The sequence below is a fragment of the Aspergillus eucalypticola genome, assembly GCF_003184535.1.
Source record: "Aspergillus eucalypticola CBS 122712 chromosome Unknown BO83scaffold_3, whole genome shotgun sequence".
In the NCBI taxonomy this organism is placed as follows: domain Eukaryota; kingdom Fungi; phylum Ascomycota; class Eurotiomycetes; order Eurotiales; family Aspergillaceae; genus Aspergillus; species Aspergillus eucalypticola.
Window position 1 is genome coordinate 515,414 of NW_020290277.1, and position 20,799 is coordinate 536,212.

Below are 20,799 nucleotides of genomic sequence, written 5' to 3' on the forward strand. Positions count from 1 at the left end.
GTGCTATTGCAATTGCTTTTGCAATATTCAACAAGAACCTATGATGTATCCATCCATCCATTGATTGTGCCTTCATACATTAGCTACCTAACGTACAAGGCATTTGGCTTATTGTCTAAGGGATATATAAACAAATAAACACGCTTTCTTCAACAAGAATCCGATATGGTGTAGTGGCTAACATCGCCGTCTCTCACACGGCAGCCGGGGGTTCGATTCCCCCTATCGGAGCTTAAGCATTTCTTTTTGTTTTTTTGCCCCCCCCCCTCCACCTACCACATCATCTTCCGTTTCATATCAATCAACAACAAGCACTACTAAATAGGAACCATGATTTCTAACCCAATATTTTACCTGTCATTGATCCCCAGCTATGCATCCCCAATCCACGTAGACCAAACCTACAAGGTCCCCAACAACCAAGTACCTTGCAATCCATGAATCAATCAGTCCAATTTCCCCCCCCATAGAAACACGCAATCACATGACCTCTTATCTATCTAATCAACACCCCGATAACCACCATCATCCAGATCCAAAAAAATTTCAGGCGCAGACCAGCACCACCAGCAATCTTCCTTCCCTCCAACATAAATATCACCTCAATATACGTATACGTCTAACGGGAAACAACTCGCAATAAATTCCTCAACTACACTCCCCACCAATTCCTTCCTACCAATTCGAAAATCAACCGATATAGCACACCCACACCCACCTCCGACCCCGCCATCCGCCAAAATGACCACCACCACCACCCAACAACCCCCCCAAACAGCAACCCAATACCTCGACCTGGGGATAACCCTCGCCATCAACGCCTGGCCAGCCCTCACATTGGCCGTGCAATCCAACTGGGGCGGTCCGACCTCCTCCGACAAGCGCGACTGGCTCTGCGGCGCCATCTCGGAGATGATCCAGGAGCGACCCGAAACAGACGCCGAGGATCTCGAGGACGTGCTTATTCAGGTGATGAACGATGAGTTCGACGTCGTGGTGGATGATGAGAGTGCGGGCATGGTTGCCGTGCAGATTATGGAGATGAAGGGGCAGACGGAGAAGGGCGAGTTCGGGGCTATCCAGGAGATGTGGGAGAAGTGGCAGAGTAAGAAGGGCACTGCTTTTGGAGTTGAGGGGTTCAAGAGGGGCGAGGATCAGGATGATGATGATGATGATAGTGAGGAGGATGAGGATGAGGATATGGAGATGGATGATGCGCCGGCGCCGGCGTTGGTGAGGGCGCCGAGGGAGAAGGTCGAGCCTGAGGTGGATGAGGATGGGTTTATGACTGTTGTTTCGAAGAAGAGGAGGTAAATTTCTGTTTTCTACCCTCTTTATTTCTTTTAAGATGGGAATGTTTGTTCTTGATTGGTATTGTTAAAAGTTGTTTTGTTGGTGCTGGTGCTGGTTGATTCCCCATAGAATAGACGCCTTGTTTCATGTATTCTGGCTGTTTGTCTATGCTACAGCTGTGTGATTCATGCGTGCAGTGAATCTTTTTGACTATCCAAATCATGAAAAGCAGTAGAATGCGTGAAATGATAGCAATGAGAATTTTATTGCAAAACCAACAAGCAAGGGAAATGCAAAATCTATAGGAAAGGAGCAAAGGAGCAAAAAAGAATAAAACGGAACATCAAAATTCATCATCATCAGCAACAACCAAACCAGGCTGCTATTGGGATATCATCACCGAGCCTTTTCCCACCCATTCCTCCCGGCCGACAGTCGTAGCTCGTTAAACATCGCCGTTGACCACCGTAGGGACTGCTATTTTTAATGAAAAGACATTCACACTTTACGCCTGCGTCGCCGCCGCCTCTTCGGCAGAGATGAGCTTGGTAATCATACCAATGGCAACGGTTTGACCCTGGTTTTGTATATTAGCATACTTCTATAAATGGCCCTTTAACAATGGCTGCTTACCTGATCACGCAGAGTGAACCGACCCATCTGGTTGTAGTCCTCGAAGCGCTCGACACAAACGGCACCAGCAGTGCTCGTCACCTCGATACGAGCAATGATGGTCTGACCCTTGGCAGCGAAAGGAGGGGGACGCTTGCTGCGACGTCCAGTGCCGGGCTCGCACTTGTGCAGCAGTGCTGCAACAGTAACTTCTTCGACAGCAGAGTGCACGTGCATCACGCAGTTGTAACCAGCCGTGAGAATGCTCTTCAGGTCAAGAATTCTGATCTTGGCCTCGAAAGTCTTGACACAGTTCACCAGACGCTTGGGAGAGCAGAGCACGAATCCGGGCAGGATATCCTCCTCTTCTACACCACGGAGACGAAGACGGACCTGGTCACCGCAGGTACCGGTGGGAATTTCGTCCTCAGTCTCACCATAGAGTGCGGCAATTTCGACCTTGGTGCGGTTGGGCATCATGATGCAGCTGCCGTTCTTCTTGAGCACACCAGACTCAATGCGACCCTCGACCATGGTACCCATGTCACGGTACTTGGAACTGATGGGCATCATGAAAGGTGCGTTGATCTTACGCTCGGGCACCTTCATATCCGACAGGAACTCCAAAAGGGACGGGCCGCCATACCAAGGAGCAAGGTCCGTGGGGACGCGGTCCTTGATACCCGTGGTCCTCTGGGCAGAGATGGGCATGAAGAAGAGATCGCTCTTCTTGTAGCCAAGGTTCTCCAAGAACTTGCCCACCTTGACGGTACATTCGTCGAAACGAGCCTTGCTCCACTCAACGGTAGGGTCGTCCATCTTGTTAACAGCGACGATCAGGGTCTTCACACCGGTGTTTCGTGCAAGCAGGGCGTGCTCACGAGTCTGACCACCCTTTTCAAAACCGGTTTCGTATTCACCCTTACGCGCGGAGATAACGAGGACACCGACATCGGCCTGGGAAGCACCACCAATCATGTGGTGGACGTAAGACTTGTGACCGGGAGCATCCAAAATGGAGAAGTGTCTCGTGATGGTGCTGCCGTCGGCGGCCTTGACGGGAAGCTGGAAGTGAGCACGGCCAACCTCAACAGTCTTACCCTTGGCACGTTCCTCGTTGGTCAGATCCAGGGCCCAAGAGAGGTACCAGGTCTCACGACCAGCCTCCTTGGCGTCCCTCTTGTACTTATCCAAGGTACGCTCGTCCACCATACCGGTCACGTAAAGGATGGATCCACCCAGGGTAGACTTTCCGGCATCGACGTGACCGATGAAGACAATGTTGACGTGCTCCTTCTTCTCACCATAGATTTCCTTCAAAGTAGCCTCATCGACATCGGCTTGTTGCTCCATGGCGACAGCGTCGGCGTTACGAGCAGCCTTGGCAGCCTCGCCGCGAGCAGGGCTGGATCTTCCAGGGCTAGAGCGACCCGAGGGGGTAGGGGACGACTTGCCGCTGGCGGCAGCCTTCGCATCGGCCTTCTTCTCAGTCTTCTCGATAGCCTTGGAAGCCGTCACCTTAGCGGCCGCCTCAACAGCGGCAGCACCCTTGGTATCTCCAGGTGTAGCGGCACCCGAGGTCGAAGAAGGCGTGCTCGAGGTGGGAGCGGGGGAGGGGGTGCCGATGGAAAGAACCTTGGTCTTGGGAGCGGCGGGGGAGTTGCTGGCACCGCCAATAGACAGGACCTTAGCCTTGGGGGGAGCAGCGTTGTTGGATGCGGCGGGCTTCGGGGCGGGTTGAGCGGGCTGGGCGGCAGCGGGGGCGGCGGCAGCTTGACGGGGCTGCTGCTGCTGCTGCTGCTGGTAACCACCGTACTGCTGGTTGTAAACCTGGTTGTTGTTAAAGCCACCAGGCTGTTGAGCGTAGGCGCCGTATTGAGCATAGGCCTGCTGTTGCTGGTCATAAGGGTATCCACCGTAGGCCTGCTGGCCGTACTGGCCATACTGCGGGTAACCGCCACCGTAGGGCTGATAGGTCTGTCCAGGAACGAAGGAAGCAGCACCGGGGGTGAAAGTGGCAGCACCAGGGTGGAAAGAAGGAGCCTGAGGCTGAGGGCGGCCTTGTGCGTTGGGGTTCAAACGAACGCCCTCAGTCTGTCTGGAGAGCTCATCCTCCCAGGAATCGGGGGTCTGGTCGGCCATGGTGTATGTGGGGAAGACGCTAAGAGAACGACAACAAGACAAACACCAAGCAAAGTCCCCGGTATATAAAAAAGGGACTGGTCTAAAAGAAGAAGAATAAGAAGGTGGAGGGGGGAAGATGAAGAGGAGGAGAGCGAACAATGAAAGGCAGAGAGCAAACGCAGCGGCAAGTGAGGGGCGTTTTTCTTTGCGGAGGCTCATTTTCTCTTGTCCGCCTTTGAGTTGATTTTGCACCCCGCTGACTCAGCTGCGCCTCCCCGCCCCCGCGGCTGTGGCGTCTGGCGCGTCAAGGAACCAGCACGTGTTGTGTTTTGCATTGTTTGTCTCGTACTGTTTCTCCGCTGCGAAGAATGACTCTAATAATGACCTCGCGGGTCTGAAACGGGTCGTGTGAGAGAGAGAACAGTGTGGAAGGTCTGTTTAATTACGCCCTTTTTTATCTATATGTTGGAATCCCCGTTGCTGGTGGCAGCCACAGTGGGTGGCCCGTTATCGATAAGCTCTGCAAACCGCCTCAGGGGCGCTACAGATCACTACTATTACTAGATTCCACCAGCTATCACCAAGCTCCATCTTGCTGGGTACACTCCCCTCGGCAGAATCACCCAGAGAAAAAAGACTGAGGGAGGCTTGAATTTTAGGCACAATGGATGCTTTTCTTACGAGGGTGTGTTCGTGCTTATAGCCCCATTTTCAATGTCCTGAGTCTAATCGTGCATTAGCTCACGCAGCAGGCGATGAACTATGCCATTCGGTAAGGATCAGCTCCTCTATCCTACCTACTTTATCTGTTACAGCATTTTCTAACTCTGTAATCAGCTCAGGCATAGCTATCACTGCCAAATATGCCATCAGTCAATCGTCTCGCTTACTCAAAGTAAGTCAAGATTGGTCTGCTTCTACGGAATTTCGCAGAATATCATAGCTGACCATATGCGCTTTCATCCTTCAGAACGTTGACGATGGTGAAGAGAGGGAAGAGCTACTCACGCTTCAGCACCGACTGGAAAGCAAGATACAGGTCATTTCACCTGCCATTGATATGATTGAACTCATGTAAGTGAAGTCGGTTATGGAGGGATCCCACGATGTCTGAAACCTAACAGCTTCTAGTGCTGCAAGAGGCAATACGTCACTAGAGTCAGCCGTGTTTCTCACAAAATCTCTTCGCTGGGATATTCAATCCCTCGGACAGCGACTAGCAAAGACTGCTGCATCTGAAGAACTGTATCTTAGAGGGGCAAACCCCAAAAGAGACCGTTCCCAACACAAGGCGGAGATCAAGCTTATCATTAAGGATATTAAAAGACTTCTTGTTCGTATTGAAGACGCAGTACCGCTGATGAACTTGGCTATCACGACGTCGGGTGCTAAGCTATCAACAAACCTGCCATCGAGTGTGTCTCCATCCCGACTGCTGCAGGCAAGCACCTTCCTGACTGCTGGCGATACGCAATACTCCATGTACCCGTCTCAAGCGGTCCAGATCGGCCCCACATTTACTCTGTCTATGTACATGCTCTTTTCCAGTCACCTTCGGCCGCACGATGAAGAAGGTATCCGCGAAGCAACCTGGAAGGAAGTTATGCACAAGGCGCGTTTGAAGCTCCGCAGGGTGCCTATGGACCTAGCTGCAATCCCTCAGTCCGAGACACCGCATTTCAAACTTCCTGCCGAAGCAAGGATGGACGAATTTGCCTACCAGGTGTTGATTATCGAAGATTTGGATGATGGCAGAGTCCATTCGTTTGACGAAAGCGAACCGCAACCTCACAGCTACGAAGGTGTCAGCACCGCAGGACTACGCGAAATTCTTCCAATCCACGAGATTTCCAAGATCTTCTATGCAGACACCGGCAAGATCTTGAACATAAACACTGAGGGAGAGACCAACAACCCCGTTCTCCTCCTCAAAAGAGACATCAATGCCATCCCACCCCGACGGATGATCGAACGGGACGAAAGCTTGTCCGGCCTCGCCCCCGAAGATCCCGAGGAGGACGACGAGAAGGAGGAAATCGACGAGATCCAAGCGCAGCTAGACGCCCAACTCAACGAGGCAAACGCCAACCCCAGACTACCTAGTTTCCATAAAAGCTCCATTTCCGAGGAATGGCGACTCCCCAAAGACCTCGACCCCGAATGGATTGCGTTCGAAGTCTACAATGAAGAAGAATCATCAGATACCGAATCCGAAGCAGAAGAGGACCACACCTCACCATCCAGAGCAGGACCCATCGACCCGGAAAGAATGGCGAAGCTTTCTCTCCACGACAACACAACAACGCCGTCTCACCGCAGCACCCCTTCTTCAACGCAGCGCATATCCACAGCCACCGTCTCAAACCCCCACTTTAACAACATCCGCACATCCCTATCCCTCCTGGAGACCCTCCTCCGCCTCACCTCCCTCCAACAATTCCAGCAGCAATCCCACCTATCCATCAGCGACGAGCTCCTCAACTTCTTCCTGGAAGAATCATCAACCACCGGCGCCGGAGGCGACGAACAACACCGCCAACGGCTCCGCGCTGACGCAAGACGCAGAGTCGGCTGGGACCCGTATGACGAGAGCCCCGTCAAACGAAGAGGCGAGGACTATCAATACGCATGGACCTCAGAGGGTACTCCGCTCAGATTCTCGCGCGAGACAAGCGAAATGCCCTACTCGCCTGGCGATAGCAGAACCAGAGGATTCCATCTAAGGTCCCGAGAGAACACCCCCGAGACACCGCTACGGTACGGACGCTCCGCTTCCGTACAGTCATCGGATCTGAAGTCCCGTGGTGCTCGGCGCGGAGGTCCATCCTCGGCTGTTCTTGCGAGTGAGAGGTCGAGGGGAGGGTCTCCTCTGTCTAGGAAGTCCACGCCGGGTCCTATTGTGGAAGGGGTTGATGCTGATGCTGATGGTCGGTCAGAAGACTAGGTGGGTTGACCACATTATCGATATGAATATCAAAATCAAGAACAAGCAAATGACGAACGTTACGAATACGATACCGATGCGATATAAAGGGTTTGTACATGAGAAAACTATGAATTCTCCTTGTGAATAGACTTGCATATCAATAGATTACACGTTCTGCAATCTAGTCCCAAAACAGGAATATCTTTCAGAAACGCTTGTACCATATACCAATAGACAAAAGTTGGGGAGGGTGGGAGGTAGGTGTATTTGGCACTGTCAGGGGAGAAAATAAAACAAGAAAGCCAAGGCAACACGCAACTGCTAATACCAAGAACATGTATCGCGTAGGGGGGATGGAAAAGGCGGAACGAACGACGATACTAGAAAGAAAACAAGGAACAGAGTGGCAATCCTAACGCCTGAAGATATCAAACAAACGACACCGCAACTCCTCGCACCGCGATCAACTCATATGTAAGGGAAACAGGGAATCCTTTCTCTCTTTCGGACCAGCCAGTGGTCAGTCAATTATTTGGAGAATCTCTAGCAACTATACGACGCAGTCAAAACTTGTGCTTTACTCCAAGCAATCATCCCATCGTTTACTCCCAGTCGTCATCGCTTTCCTCATCCTTAGCCTTCTCCTTGGGGCTGGCAGGAGTGCGGCTGGTCGCACCGCTGACGAGGTCGTAACTGGATTCGCTGTCGGGCTGGGACTGTTGGTCATTGGACCGGCGGGGTTCCGTGGGCTTCAGGGTAGCCTTCTCGGTAGCAGTGGCAGTAGGAGTGGCAGTGGTAGCCTTGGCGGTTGCAGTAGATTGCTGGACTTGAGGCGTAGAGGGAGAGTCGGTGTCGTCATCGGAATCATCGTCCCACTTGACTTCTTCATCGTCGACGTTGACATCTATAAGACAAGTTAGATATGGTAGAGGGGAGATAAGGAAGGAGAGAGCATACCCTTAAGAAGCTCCTTCCGCTTCTGCTCCTCAGTCTCAATGACCAGACGCAAGAAGTAGTACCGGCACCAGAAGACCGCATATTCCACCTTCTCCGGGACAAGCTTCTCCATAGCAGAGCGCAGCTCCGGATACTTCTCCAAGTCGGCGGCAATAGCATCCGTCTTATTGTCCACGTTGAAAGACTGCTTGAAAGTAGGCCACTCGTCACTCACGGGATCTTTCGAAAAACTCTCCAAGTTCGAATGAATGACATGAAGCTGCGCCTCGAACCGCGTAGCATGGATAACCCGCTTCCCATCTGCATCCTTACTCTCAAACAGTAGCTTATCCGATGAGTCCGTAGACGGCGGCACAATGCTGACCGCATCCTTCAACTTCTGTCCGATGTTCATCCCAAAGCGCAGGATAGCTTCGTCGGCTGCTTCCTCAGCCTTCTCGATCTCCTTGAGTCGGCGGGCAGCCTCGGCCTTGAACCGCGAGAGGAACCCCTCATTATTGTTGTCCGAGCTGGCAGAAGGTCCAGCCTTCTCCTTATCCCCGGACTCATTCTTAGGTATAGATGACGATGTATCTGTCTCCTGTTCAGTCGTAGTACTGGTGCCAGAGCCGATGATGTTATTGTTGAAAGCCGTGCTCAGGGACAACCCCCGCGTGCGCCCGACGATACTACTCTTCAGATCCGAGAACCCCTTGGCAGCTTCTTCGCTGGCGGCGGCGTATTCCTGGCGAGCGCCTTCGTAGTAGCTTTCGCCTTGTTTGCGAACATTGTCCCAGAGTCCACCGATGCGTGCACCCCAGGGGCTGGCGGAGAAAGCGCGGAAGGTTTCCTGCAGTTCGGCGTTAAGGTCGACGTTGGGGCGGTCTGAGTTGGTGGCGGGTGCATCGGAGGGGTTGTTGTTGTTCTTGCTGTTGTTTTCTTTCTTGGCGGGGTCGTTGGAGGAGAAGATCTCCTCTTGGATGTGGTCGTAGGCTACATCCATGACTGCGGGAGGGTTGGACAGAATCAGAGAGGGCTATCAGATGAAGTTGGAGGGCATATCGTGGACTGGAATGAGGGATGCGGAGGATGTTCTGGTCAGTCAACTGGGCGGTTTCGTTCCCGGGGCTACGACGGCCCGACCGCCTACTCACTGACACCTTCCACGTGGTGAAGGACTACTACAACCAGGGACTTGAAACACGGTGAGCGAGGGATATAATATATGATTGTTTGCTATATATGATCTAGTCTCATGGGGTATTTCGATGCCGTGTCTCATTAGTGTCGTCATATTATCGGGCTGTCCTATCATGTAGAGTCTAGGAGTCTGGTAAGCTGTAGGGTTCTCCAACGCTATCTTGGCTATCCATCAAGAAGGCCGGAAGGGGCACGCTTTCCATCACACTCGATGTGAGAATCTGGCTGCCGGTCAAAATTCCACGAGGACCGGAACTTTCCTCCTGATTCTTCTTGTGGAGTCGGTCTGCTGGCTGTGAAGACTCCACTTGTACCACGTCCCTTCGCGCAAGGGGCTCAGGGGGAATGAACTCCTTTGCTCGGGTGCCATTTCCTTGCCGTGCGATAGGTGAAGATTCCGGAACCATCTCCATTGGAGCCTTGGCGGAATTCTGTGCCTGAGTCTGGCTAACTGCTGGTATGCCAGGTTTGGACATTGCACGACTGTCCCTTCTAGGAGATGACGGCAGGGGTGACATGGCCCGGAGGGTTTGCTGGTCATTTGAATCTTCTGGAAACAGCTCAGCCAACTTCTGGGAGCTTAACGTCGGGATTGTACCAAGGGGAAACTGGGTAGCTGGCTGCAGCCTTTGGTAATATATCGATGCTTCGGAGGTGGGGTTTGGTTCCGGAAGCGGGAGTTCTGTTTCAACGTCAAGTCCGGATGAATCCATGGGCGGAAGGTCTTGGTCTTGCGAATCATTTTTCGAGGGATCAAAGTCAAGGTCATCAGTTGCATCAGGGTCACCTTCGACGGGCTCTGGGCTTTTGGGAGAAGCAGGCGCGTCGGGTAAATCGTCTTCAAGGTCGCCGTAGTCGCTCTCCGCATCTGTCTCGTATATTACCGTCCTCTGTGAAGACATCGCTCCCTCTTTGGAGTCTAGAAGCCCAGAACTGCCATGTAGACGAGCTGGTTTCGTGGGCGTCTCTGCTTGATCGGCCGATGTTTGATGAGGTGTACCTTCTCGACGGGAAATTGGCGAGTCTAGATTGCCGGATTCCGGCAATATATCGTTGGGAAACAGCAACATCGGCTCTGAATCTTGGTGAGGTTCTTCTTTGATGCGATGCATCGTAGGTGACTCTTCCTTGATACGCCGATCGGGAATGCTGACAGGTACATGGTTTTGAGGAGAACGAGTGGCGCCGCGGAACTGAGAAGATGTAATTATTGCAATACCAGGACTCTCGGGAGACTGGGACGAGGGTATCTCCTGTTTGAAGCGTTTCTTTGGTGTCACTGGAGCTTCGGTCGCTCCCCGATCATTCGTAGCTTCCGTAGTCAGCGTCGCACCTTCTTCATCCTTGATTTTCTGTGCCTCGTGTCCAATTGAGTTGGATTGACGGTCATCCTGTTGTTGGAAACTCTCGGGATCCCGAGAGCGCATTTGCTGGCTATTTTGGCCATCGCTCTTTTTAGGAGTAATGTAAGTATAGTCCAACTTCACGTCATCGTCCGGTTCGATCTTCAGATAACGTCGCACGTAGTCCATTTGAGTTAGAGTCTTATGTCCTTTCGCCTTTTCCTTGTCTTTCTTGCTGATATTGCTGCCCTCGCCGCTTTTTCTGCGCTTTTGTTTCAAGTCGCCGCCACCCTGGGAGCTCCTCTTTTTCGGCTTGGGAGCGGCATTCTTTGCACCTCGTTCGAACTTGACCCCACGAATGTCAGCCGGCTTCGGCTTCAAATGCGATGGCGGTTGGTAATCGGCGTCATTGTCGGAGTCATCATCAATCTGAATCACCTCAGGATCTGCCCGTCGCCTGCTGCGTGACTTGCTGTCGATGTAGTCGAGATCATCGTCATCGCCATCAGACCCCGTGTACTGGGACTTTGGCGTGACGAAGTCAATCTGCGTAAGTGTCGGCTGATCCGGCAGACCGGGGAGAGAGCTTCTCTTCCAGGATCTCGACGTCGATGCAGAGGACGCAGGAAGCTCTGTCCTGGCTAATGCTGCCTTGGCCGCGTTGGTCTCTGTTGCCGGACGTACTCTAGGAGGCTTGTCTGGTGTCTGAAATTGTCCCTGACTAGTTGTGGTGCCGGTTATACCCGTACTCTCACCTTGTCTCATCGCAACTCAGAATGGTCAGTGTTGTAGGCGAGTCTGCGGAGAGCCATAGGCATTGCATGAGTCAATGGCCTCCGACGCAAGCTCGTGGCCGATTAGATCAATGCGGACCGCGTTAATGGATTGATTCCTCAGTCAGCCAATTCGCGTCACGCGTCGAGCCCGCCATCGCATGGTCCGTGCGTTCAGGCAACAAGGCAACCACATGGCTGTTGCTCATACTCCGCCATATTACTTTCTGGTTTACTACGATACTTCGCACGCGATTTCTGACGGACTTTGAAATTTCCTTCTGTTGCCATTCAACAGGATTCGAGAAGCCCTCTATTTATACCCAAAATATACTAACCAGCTACCATGGCCTACCCGGCCTGTACCAGCCCTAAAGCCCATGATTTTGCTGCGCTACTAACAGAGACTGCATAGCAACCAAATCTCAGCTAAACAGAGAGCCAGAACAACAGGGGAACGAACCAGCGGAAGAGCAGGAAAAGGAACCGTGAATGCAGCTCAGGAATTTGACATATAATGGCCGACTCTCATTGGCAGACCAGCCATCCATGCTTATTCAACTTACCCATGCTGCCGATTGAGTTCAGTATTGCGTCACTACAAGGACTCGGGGGTGCACCAACCCATCTACCTATCTAGAATGATGAACTCTTCCATTCTTACAAGTACTATCAGCGGTGGCAGGATCACCTCTACTAACCTCTACTCATCAAGAATCTCCAGTTGAATTCAACCCCATTCCCTCCTCCCAGAAAGCCTGTCGAAGAGCGCACGCCTCACACACTCCGCCACCACAAGCCCCAAATCACAGGAACCATGCTCACGAGATCCTTGAAACCCAAGGGACCTCTCCGCTGGACACGTCCAGGCCTGCCATACCGGCGGTGCATGGCCCATGTCTCGAACATCTCAGATCTCCCTACAGTCCGTTGTTCAGCCCCATGCCCAGCTCACCCCTATGCCAGGATACTACAGAACTAACCCCTCCCCTATAGGAGGATACCAAACCCTTCAGCGTCCCAATAGCAGACGATAGCTTCGAAACATACAATCTCGACCCACCTCCCTACAGCCTAGAAACCACCAAAAGCCAACTAAAACAACTCTACCATGAAATGTCGCTAATAAGGTCTCTCTCTCATTCCCCATCCCCTCCCTTCCAATTACAATCGTTCTAGACTCCCAAACTAACTTTCCCAGACGCTTGGAACTCGCAGCCGACAAGTTATACAAGGAACAAAAGGTCCGTGGCTTTTGCCACCTCTCCACAGGCCAAGAGGCCGTCGCGGTGGGGGTGGAACACGGCATCAGCCCCGAAGATAAGGTTATTACTGCGTACCGTGCCCACGGATTCACATTGATGCGGGGTGGGAGTGTCAAGTCTATCATTGGAGAGTTACTTGGCCGTCGAGACGGTATTTGTCACGGGAAGGGTGGTTCGGTGCATATGTTCACTAAGAATTTTTTTGGTGGGAATGGCATTGTGGGGTCGAATGTGCCCCTTGGGACGGGGATTGCGTTCGCGCAGCAGTATGATGATACCAAGAAGGTGACGGTGAATCTTTATGGTGATGGGGCTGCAAATCAGGGTCAGGTACATGAGGCATATAACATGGCTAAGTTGTGGGAGTTGCCGGTTATTTTTGGCTGTGAGAGTGAGTTCGCGTTATTTTCTTTATTCTTATTTTGCTTTTCATGGTTGTTCTTGCGTTGTGTTGGACACCCTGGATCTCAGTTTCTAATCTCGCGTTTTGTTACAGACAATAAATACGGAATGGGCACATCCGTGGAGCGTGCTTCCGCCATGACCGAATACTACAAACGGGGATACTACATTCCAGGTCTCCGCATCAACGGAATGGACGTTCTGGCGGTGATAGCCGCAATGAAGTACGGCAAAGACTACGTGTTGGGCGGGAACGGACCTTTGCTGTATGAATTCCAAACATACCGGTATGCGGGACACTCGGTATCTGATCCGGGGACGGCGTACCGGACCAAAGACGAGGTGCAGGCCGAGCGGGCGCACGATCCCATCACAACGTATCGAGAAAAGTTGATAGAATGGGGCGTGCTCAGCGACGACGAGGCGAAGACGATGGATAAGGAGATCCGACGCAAGGTTGATCATGAAGCTCAGGAAGCGGAGAAGATGGCGGAACCACCCTTAACTTCGGACGTATTGTTCGAGGATATTTATGTTCGTGGGAGCGAGCCAGCCCAGCGGCGCGGGAGAACCGTTGATGAGACATACTACCTGGGCTGATAAGGTGAAGCCACCGAAACTCTAATCTCGAGGGGGGGGGGGGTGTTGCGCTTTCATAGTAGTGAGCTCATAGGCATGTGCCTCGCATAACATAGTTCGGTATAATTCTAGTTTAATTGAACGTCATTATGATTAGCAACGTCTCAATATAGTAAATAAAGGGCATGCGGCACTTAGGGAGTTTGTAGCTAGTAGACCCTAACCAGACAACGACGAGTATTTGCTGCAGACAGGTATCTAACAGCATTGTCCAAATGGCTACCTTGAAAACTCCAGAGAACTGCACAGCAGACTTCTCTCTTATTCCAGTATGTCACCTTTTGTTCTAGTTCGCTTAGCGAGGGCAGAGAATGGCTCGTTCGATACCAAGCTCTAACACCCGTGGCTTAGATCGGCTCTCAAAGCGCATCCTTCTCGAAGCAGGTCGCGGATATCCAGCGTCTGATGCAGAACTCTGGTCTCAAGTTTCAGATGCACGCCACTGGAACTATTGTTGGTATGTTTCCGCTCATTGAAATCCCCTTGATGCTGGATCGAAATCTTCGTCGGGGATGTGAGCCCAAACTCTGCATGGAGCACGGTGTACGGCTTCCACGTAGCGTTCTGATTCGGAGATCATACGCCATCCCTCGTTTGCTACTGCAAAGCTAATGTATTTGGTTAAAGAGGGATCGTGGGATCAGGTATCCCAAATTATCGGATACGCCCATACGCTGATCCACCAGGAAGGGATCGCTAGGATTCAGACGGACATTCGCATCACGACTAGGTGAGTTTGGTTCCTTGGAGTATTACCCATTTTTCTGGCTGTTATCTCACACTAGTGTATAGGACCGACAAGGTGCAGCCTATGGAGGCCAATATAGCCTCAGTGCAGAGGGCTCTCGCGACTTGAGATGGCCGTGAGCCAAGCGTTTGGGCGCTTATAGGAAGATGTGCGTCTTGTTGTGTTTTGAAAGCCTAAGTTTCGGTACAAGTCAGTAATCTAGGATGCCAAGTGAATGATGAACGTTGTTTACAGAAACCCCTCAGATCCACGCATAAGGTAGTACCGTACTCATTTGTTGATATGTAGTCACCCCCTCTCCCCCAATTTATTCTAGTGATGAGATACGTAAACGTATGTAACAGACTGGATGACTCTGTCCCAGAAACCTTGTATGCATCCTAGGATCCCTGTTATGATCCGAGAGCCCAACTGATCATAGACCAGGATGCCGCTCCTGTGGGATCGATGGAGAAAAGTGAACGAGACGCAAGAGGGGAGGAGGCTAATCAACCTGTGACAGCGTCTCCTGCTGTGTATCCTTGCCCATCACCGTTTTGGCCCACTGCACTATAGTGAGAGGTGAATCTCATCGTCGTGCTCCGGTGAGAACGATCAAGTTCCGGCGTGTGTATCTAGATGCAGACCGCGTATTAGCGGCATTCGCTAAATCTATTTTAGAGCGTACCGGTCACAGCCAGGTGTCCTATCATCGCGATGATGGCGGGGTAAGTTGAGTCTGGATTCATTCACATGGTCGAAGTGAGCCTTTTTTCTTGCGTTAGTATCATTTAACCCGAGGTTCCCCGAACATCAGAGCAGAAATCCTGCGGTAATTGGCAAGAAAACCAAATGCAACTAGCTGGGAGCTCCTGCATCCCGGTGGATACGGGAGGAGAAGAAGTTGTTGCCTGGCAAAGTGGGAGGCATGCCACGCATATCGACTTCACAAGATGGGTGTTGTTGGTCAGCCACAACTTTCTGGGAGGCGTTGAGAACAGAGAGGAGGAAAGAGAGCCCAGCCACGATAGATCTCGGGGAAGGGACAGACAGATCTCGTTGGCAGAGAGAGATGAATAGATAGCCGTCCCAGGACCATGGACGAAGAAAGCCAGGGATAAGGCACGGTTGCCAGGACGGGGCTTAGCCTGGATGAGCGCATCAAATGAAGGATGAGTTTGGGGGTGGAGAAGTTCACCTGGCGGATCCTTCCATGGCTGGAAAAGAGGTGAAAATTGGGAATTGGGAATTGGTGATTGGGAAAATGGGGACAAATAAATGACTTGCGGGCCAGTCATGCCTCTTGCCCGAAAAAAAATAGTATTGTATTATAAAAAATGAAGCATGGTGAGAGTTTTGAGCTGTCCCTTTTCGACTGTAGGGGACCAAAACAAAAGTAGGCAGCAGGAAGAATTTACCATGATGACAGAACGCTGTCAAGAAGGAAGGATTTTACCATCCAGATAGAGACTTCTCTTACACTGGTCTTCATATGCCTGGGGGAGGCAAGATCTGCAGCGTAAGCGTTTAATTTCTTAAGAGATGTCCGGACATGAATGGCTGCTGGGGATACCAATCCCGGACGCCCGAAACCAAACCTAACACTCCGGTCCAAAAAGGTCTCTCCTTCCTCCCACCCCCCCCAAAGTCTTACCTTTGGCCTCTGCAACGATGACACGACCACGGCCTTGGGTCCTGTCTGTCATGCGCGAGACAGCTGGCTAATGCACCCGATCATATCCCAAGAAAAACAATCTGAATCCTGGACACTAGAAAGGAAGCCGATGATTCGTTTATCGTTTGGTGTTGACGGCCCATAGTGCTAGTAGATACTACTATTCAGGGAGCATGGCACGAGCTGAGCTGGCCCGAAACAGATCGTCCGCCAGGCCAGTACACCATCCCATCCCCTCTTACCGCCCACACGGACTCGAGATGAAGGAATTCCACTGAGTTGGCTCTTACTATCCTAGCCTATACTTGCCAGGATCAATCATGCAAGCTATCTGCAATGTAACATCATTGCTTTTTGCTTTAGGCAAAGGCACATGCAGTCAACTAAAACCAAATCTCCACAGCGGTGTGTTAGCATCGTCATGCAGCTTGTACCTAGGACATGCCTTGCCGGTCTTGGACCGCAGTACTACGGAGTATTCGGGACTGTAAAACGTAGTGAAGATCTCCGCTCATGCGTGCAGAGACCTGATTCGAGGACGGCAGGAATCTCTTCAACGCTGCAGTGATAGGAAAGGAGGGCCTTTCCATGGAACCTGGTTGGTTAGTTCATTAATGCACCCAGCACGAAACGGTATCTGTGATGCTCATCAATAGAGAGGGTAGGGATGCTCCATCCCAGGCTCCCATTTTTGACTGGGTACGGGGCAGAAAATGTCCGGCCTGCTTTGGAGATCCGGAGACTAAAACAAGAGACCAAGGCGTTTTCTTCTGCATGGTCGCCTTGGTGAGTCCCAGATCCAGTACGCTGGGAGCGCCGTGACATGGTTACGCCCACTTATTGCCAGGCATGCAAGTAATTCTCAACTTAGCGCGGGAATGTCGCCTCCTCGGAAACATGGTATAGTCTAGAAGAAAGCAGCAGAATACCTTTTGATTTAAAGAGCGAGACAGTACGGAGTCGCTGAATGAACAATGACCCGACTGTAGCTGGGTGAAACGGAGGATCTGGTGGGAACGGGGGAATATAATTGGGTATACATGAAGGGAAAGTATCCGCATGCGGAAGTCCGCCCTGTCGACGCCTTGTGGCGGGAGAGAGCGTCTTTGAATTTGAAAGTGTCGAGGACATCAGAACCCAGTAATTATGGGGATCTAGTCTAGGAAGCCCGCAGGCCTTGGCATGTCGTTCTCTTCCTCGTTCTTACCTGGCGCAGACGAGCCTTCCCCTATCAGAGCCAAGAATGCGTAAACCATGCCCACCCGAGCTACGGGGCATGCGCGCCGCAGCCCCGTTTGGGATCCTTTTCGTCTCGCGTCACTTGGGAGCTGATTGTGAAGGATAGCGCGATACTGACACTGTCGCACTCTGTGATCCTATTGTATCTACATAGACTGTTGCTGTCGCTAAGCTTTGTTCTGGGTAACAACCCACAATAACATTTTGGATTGTCGCCGTCATGCCATTTGAAAAATTCCTTCACTGGAATATCATCACCACCATTTTGGGGTCCCCACCGCCGTCCATACACCGCTACAAAGAGAGTAGCAGTGATGTAGGATGGATACGTGATAGCCCACTAATTTATTTTTTGAGTGCCTGCTGTTACAGCAGTATTTCCGTAGTCTGAAAGTCAGAGGTGTGATAGACCTTCAGACAATTGTACCGGTCCATGATGTGGAAGACCACAAGTAAAGCCGAGATCTCACCCAGTAGACTCTAGTAGTAGGACGCATGCTAGCTACTAGTTGGGAAGAATTGGGGAAGGCCGTTCCAGTCTAGCTGCTATCTTGAATTCATTCTCGGCACCGGCTCGGTTGTCAAGGTCATTGGAAGGAGGGTCGGCTGCAAGGGCCTAACAAGGCCAGCGACCACGGCGACAGAGCTACTAGTTAGCAGTACGTAGTACTCAAGAAGAGCCGGACAAGGCCGGGTCTTGAGCCAGAGCATCACGGTGATAGCAATTACTTACTTAGGTAGCAGATCTAACTTGGCTTGGTAAGAGAAGGGAGCCACTCCAATGACAGGGATCGAAAAAAGCCGTTGGAGTGATCAGTCTGATAGTCCACCATGGTGATTGACGGACAATCTCAGCATGCAGTAGCCCAGCCGTAACTATTCTCCTCTGAGAATTAGTGAGTGGCACTTGCTAGGCTCTTACGTCCTCTAGTGTATGGAAGTGAGACGGCCTGGTCCTGCCACTCCAGGAGATGGGGCTTTTTTTTCTTTTTTTTCCTTTTTTCTTCTTAGCAAAGTCCGCGCCTCCGCCAAAAAGCTCGACCCCCAAATGATCGGAGTAGGCTTAGTCTCACTTGGAGTCCTTCCTTTTCTTCGATGGTGGCCCCCCTCTTGTTTCCCTTCCACCCCGCTAGGCTAAACCTCTAGGTATCTCTTTTGGACGGCCTCCATCGGCCTCTCCGATAGTCTTCCGTTTCGCTCGGCTCCATCATCCATTCCACTGAAATCCCTGTAATGGGTCAACAGGGTTCTTTACCTAATGTAGAATATACGAGGGATAACATTGATTAGCGCTATTCCGAAAAACTGGGACAAATCACCCAAGCTCCGAGCAGCAGGGACTCAAGATGACTCGCTATCCTTTTCCTGCGGGTGGGACATGCAAACCCAGACTAGCGAATAATGACTGGGGACACTTGTCTCCTGTTTGCTCGTATCATTGGGAACATGCATCCATGCAGCGCGGGATCTGAAGAAGACAGATCCCTATGTGCAAGAATATGGAAAAGGACACATCACTGCTGAGCTCAGGGCTTTCCCAGCATTACGCTTCTCAGATCAGGGAAGCGAGGGGCCATCGTGGGTGTGATTGTATGATGGGCCTCAACAACATCATTCAAGGAAAACCTAGATAGATTAATCATGGCATCGCACGATAAGTTCGGCACTGTAAATCCTGCTCCATGTATACACGACCGAAAAACTGATATTGGCGAGGGTGGGACATTCCTATGCTGGCTTCGTTTGACATGAACTGATTATTCGAGGGGAGGAAAGCGAAGTATTACCCTGACACCAGCGGTATTGTAAGAAGAGGGCGATAATCTCATGTATGACCCGGCAAGAATCCATCAAGGTACCAGTCAGGCACTTCTCTTACAATAGTGACTGGGTGGAGAGGTGCGTGATGTAAGATTTAGCCGGCAATTGATGAGAAGAGCATTGCTTATGGTCATTTCTAAGATCCCGACGGAAGGCCAGCTCTTGATACCATACACGTATCGTTTCCTACCAAGATTACTAGGGAGGCAACTCATCTAAGTAGTCCTTCCGTATCCGTGAGATTGCCCAGATGAGTGTGAGCGCTGAACAGAGACTTCACAATTCATCGAATGCCAGGCACGAAGTTGGTATCTCACTTCCTACAACACCAAGTCTATGCTAATCTCGGATGGCGGAGAGGATCAAATTTCAACTTTCATCATACATATCCCAGCTTGAGCTGAGGTACCTGAAGTCATCGCAGGAATGATGAAAACGTTCATCTGCGCCGAGCCCTGATCGACTAGTACCTTCAGGTATGGCATGCAGGTAAACTTGGATGATGGGAATCCTTTCCGACACCGAAGTGGGCGGAATCATTCCAACTGCAGACAATGCACTCTCTTGGAAGGGACTAACTACTATGCTAAGCTACCGATAGGCTAGTATGTTCTCGGGATTGTTAGGACCATTTGGCATTTGCCCAATATATTTTAATTATTACCTTCGTCAGGCTAGTAGCTAAGCAGGAACCTCGCGACCAACAATGCTTCTGCGGGGCGACGATCCAGTCAGAGTCAAACCCGTGCAAGCGACCAATTTCAAATTAACAATGAGACATCTGCGACTGTCGTACGATGTTAGGGAGGGGTATTCATCCGTCCTTTGGGTACGAAAGCCGGGAATGAGTTGGGATGGAAAGTGGTGACTGCAGTCCAAGCTTAGTCTGCATCATCGTTCATACTTGTCGGTGGTTGAAGCACCGGTTTCCCTATGCGGAGTGACCATGTGACATTGAACAATCGTTCGGGTGAGTTGCTTGATCATGCTACTAACTAAATGAGATTTTGCTTGCTGTAACTACACCAAACATCTGCGATATACAGTACACACACCTGCCAATATTTCCAAAGAAGGGACATTTGACTCAACAAGAAACTTTCACCCTTCAGAGACGGGAGCTTCCCGGCATCGCTGGAAGTGGAGTGTGGGCCTCATGAATTTGGAATCAAATCAAGGGGAGCAACCAGCAAGCTGTCGAGGTCGTGTGGGACAAAAGTGGAGGGGAATCCCGCCGACGAAAAGGTGGGTCAAAAGTATCCCGACAGACTGGATACTGCGGTACCTCCGTCTGCTCTTGATTGATTAATCGCCTCTCTTTTTCCTTCCCTTTTTTTCCTTTTTCTATTTTTTTTTTTTCCCCCTCTTTTCGTTATTTCTCATCCCCAAGCCACAGAGCTGGTGGATGAACTGGAATCCATGGCCGAAAAAGGCCGGGAAAATGCTGAGACATGCATCCCAACTGGCTGTCTGCTAGTTAGTCTATTTAACTTTCCTAGAGTCAAAGATAAATTACGCAGGCTTATCATACTGTGTACTAGGATCATGCAAATGCATGCGCCGCAACACCCGTCTAAATTCAGCCCAGTCGGATATTGGGGGTCATAGTCCATGGATGCGACTTTCCGGCGGTGCGGCACCAACAACCATTGGATCCCAATTTCGGTTGAAGATCACCCAATCTGCTTCCCCTCTTGGATGATGTATCACTGTTCCATCCCGGAGGTACCATGGAGTCTACTCTTGCACCTTGTTGCACGGAAATCATGCAATTTCCCTTCATCTTCGTCTTCATTATAGGGGAAGAAAGGGAAGAAAGGGCAA

At 51.1% G+C, this 20,799-nt stretch overlaps 7 protein-coding genes and 1 non-coding gene across 8 annotated transcripts; 5 read left to right on the top strand and 3 right to left on the bottom strand.

Annotated features, from left to right (window-relative positions):
• The first annotated feature begins 159 nt into the window (after positions 1-159).
• Positions 160-231, top strand: BO83DRAFT_t51. Its single transcript has one exon. It is a non-coding gene; the product is annotated as a tRNA-Glu (tRNA).
• Positions 232-741: 510 nt separating this feature from the next.
• Positions 742-1,314, top strand: BO83DRAFT_434108 (pre-rRNA-processing TSR2 family protein; the record flags this gene model as incomplete). Its single annotated transcript, XM_025535751.1, has 1 exon — positions 742-1,314. The coding sequence occupies one exon, from the start codon at positions 742-744 to the stop codon at positions 1,312-1,314; it is 573 nt and encodes a 190-aa protein (XP_025392101.1).
• Positions 1,315-1,410: 96 nt separating this feature from the next.
• Positions 1,411-4,216, bottom strand: BO83DRAFT_330327 (translation termination factor GTPase eRF3). Its single transcript, XM_025528231.1, has 2 exons — positions 1,927-4,216; positions 1,411-1,870 (listed from the first exon to the last, which is right to left on the bottom strand). The coding sequence occupies exons 1-2, from the start codon at positions 4,045-4,047 to the stop codon at positions 1,799-1,801; spliced, it is 2,193 nt and encodes a 730-aa protein (XP_025392102.1). The 5' UTR covers positions 4,048-4,216; the 3' UTR covers positions 1,411-1,798.
• A 249-nt stretch (positions 4,217-4,465) lies between these two features.
• BO83DRAFT_353295 (RanGTP-binding protein) lies at positions 4,466-6,973 on the top strand (the record flags this gene model as incomplete). The annotated part of the gene is made up of 5 exons (XM_025529038.1): positions 4,466-4,714; positions 4,770-4,801; positions 4,867-4,924; positions 5,000-5,103; positions 5,161-6,973. The coding sequence occupies exons 1-5, from the start codon at positions 4,694-4,696 to the stop codon at positions 6,971-6,973; spliced, it is 2,028 nt and encodes a 675-aa protein (XP_025392103.1). The 5' UTR covers positions 4,466-4,693.
• A 96-nt stretch (positions 6,974-7,069) lies between these two features.
• BO83DRAFT_434111 (BSD domain-containing protein) lies at positions 7,070-8,958 on the bottom strand. Its single transcript, XM_025535752.1, has 2 exons — positions 7,913-8,958; positions 7,070-7,859 (listed from the first exon to the last, which is right to left on the bottom strand). The coding sequence occupies exons 1-2, from the start codon at positions 8,892-8,894 to the stop codon at positions 7,558-7,560; spliced, it is 1,284 nt and encodes a 427-aa protein (XP_025392104.1). The 5' UTR covers positions 8,895-8,958; the 3' UTR covers positions 7,070-7,557.
• A 159-nt stretch (positions 8,959-9,117) lies between these two features.
• Positions 9,118-11,280, bottom strand: BO83DRAFT_374924 (uncharacterized protein). The gene has a single exon (XM_025530326.1). The coding sequence runs from the start codon at positions 11,197-11,199 to the stop codon at positions 9,214-9,216; it is 1,986 nt and encodes a 661-aa protein (XP_025392105.1). The 5' UTR covers positions 11,200-11,280; the 3' UTR covers positions 9,118-9,213.
• A 744-nt stretch (positions 11,281-12,024) lies between these two features.
• On the top strand, positions 12,025-13,474 carry BO83DRAFT_395571 (putative pyruvate dehydrogenase E1 component alpha subunit; the record flags this gene model as incomplete). Its single annotated transcript, XM_025533082.1, has 4 exons — positions 12,025-12,132; positions 12,204-12,337; positions 12,409-12,863; positions 12,969-13,474. 4 exons carry the CDS (start codon positions 12,025-12,027, stop codon positions 13,472-13,474), a joined length of 1,203 nt encoding a protein of 400 aa, XP_025392106.1.
• Positions 13,475-13,728: 254 nt separating this feature from the next.
• BO83DRAFT_385045 (thiamine-binding protein) lies at positions 13,729-14,369 on the top strand (the record flags this gene model as incomplete). The annotated part of the gene is made up of 4 exons (XM_025532604.1): positions 13,729-13,782; positions 13,865-13,970; positions 14,141-14,243; positions 14,306-14,369. 4 exons carry the CDS (start codon positions 13,729-13,731, stop codon positions 14,367-14,369), a joined length of 327 nt encoding a protein of 108 aa, XP_025392107.1.
• Positions 14,370-20,799: the final 6,430 nt, after the last annotated feature.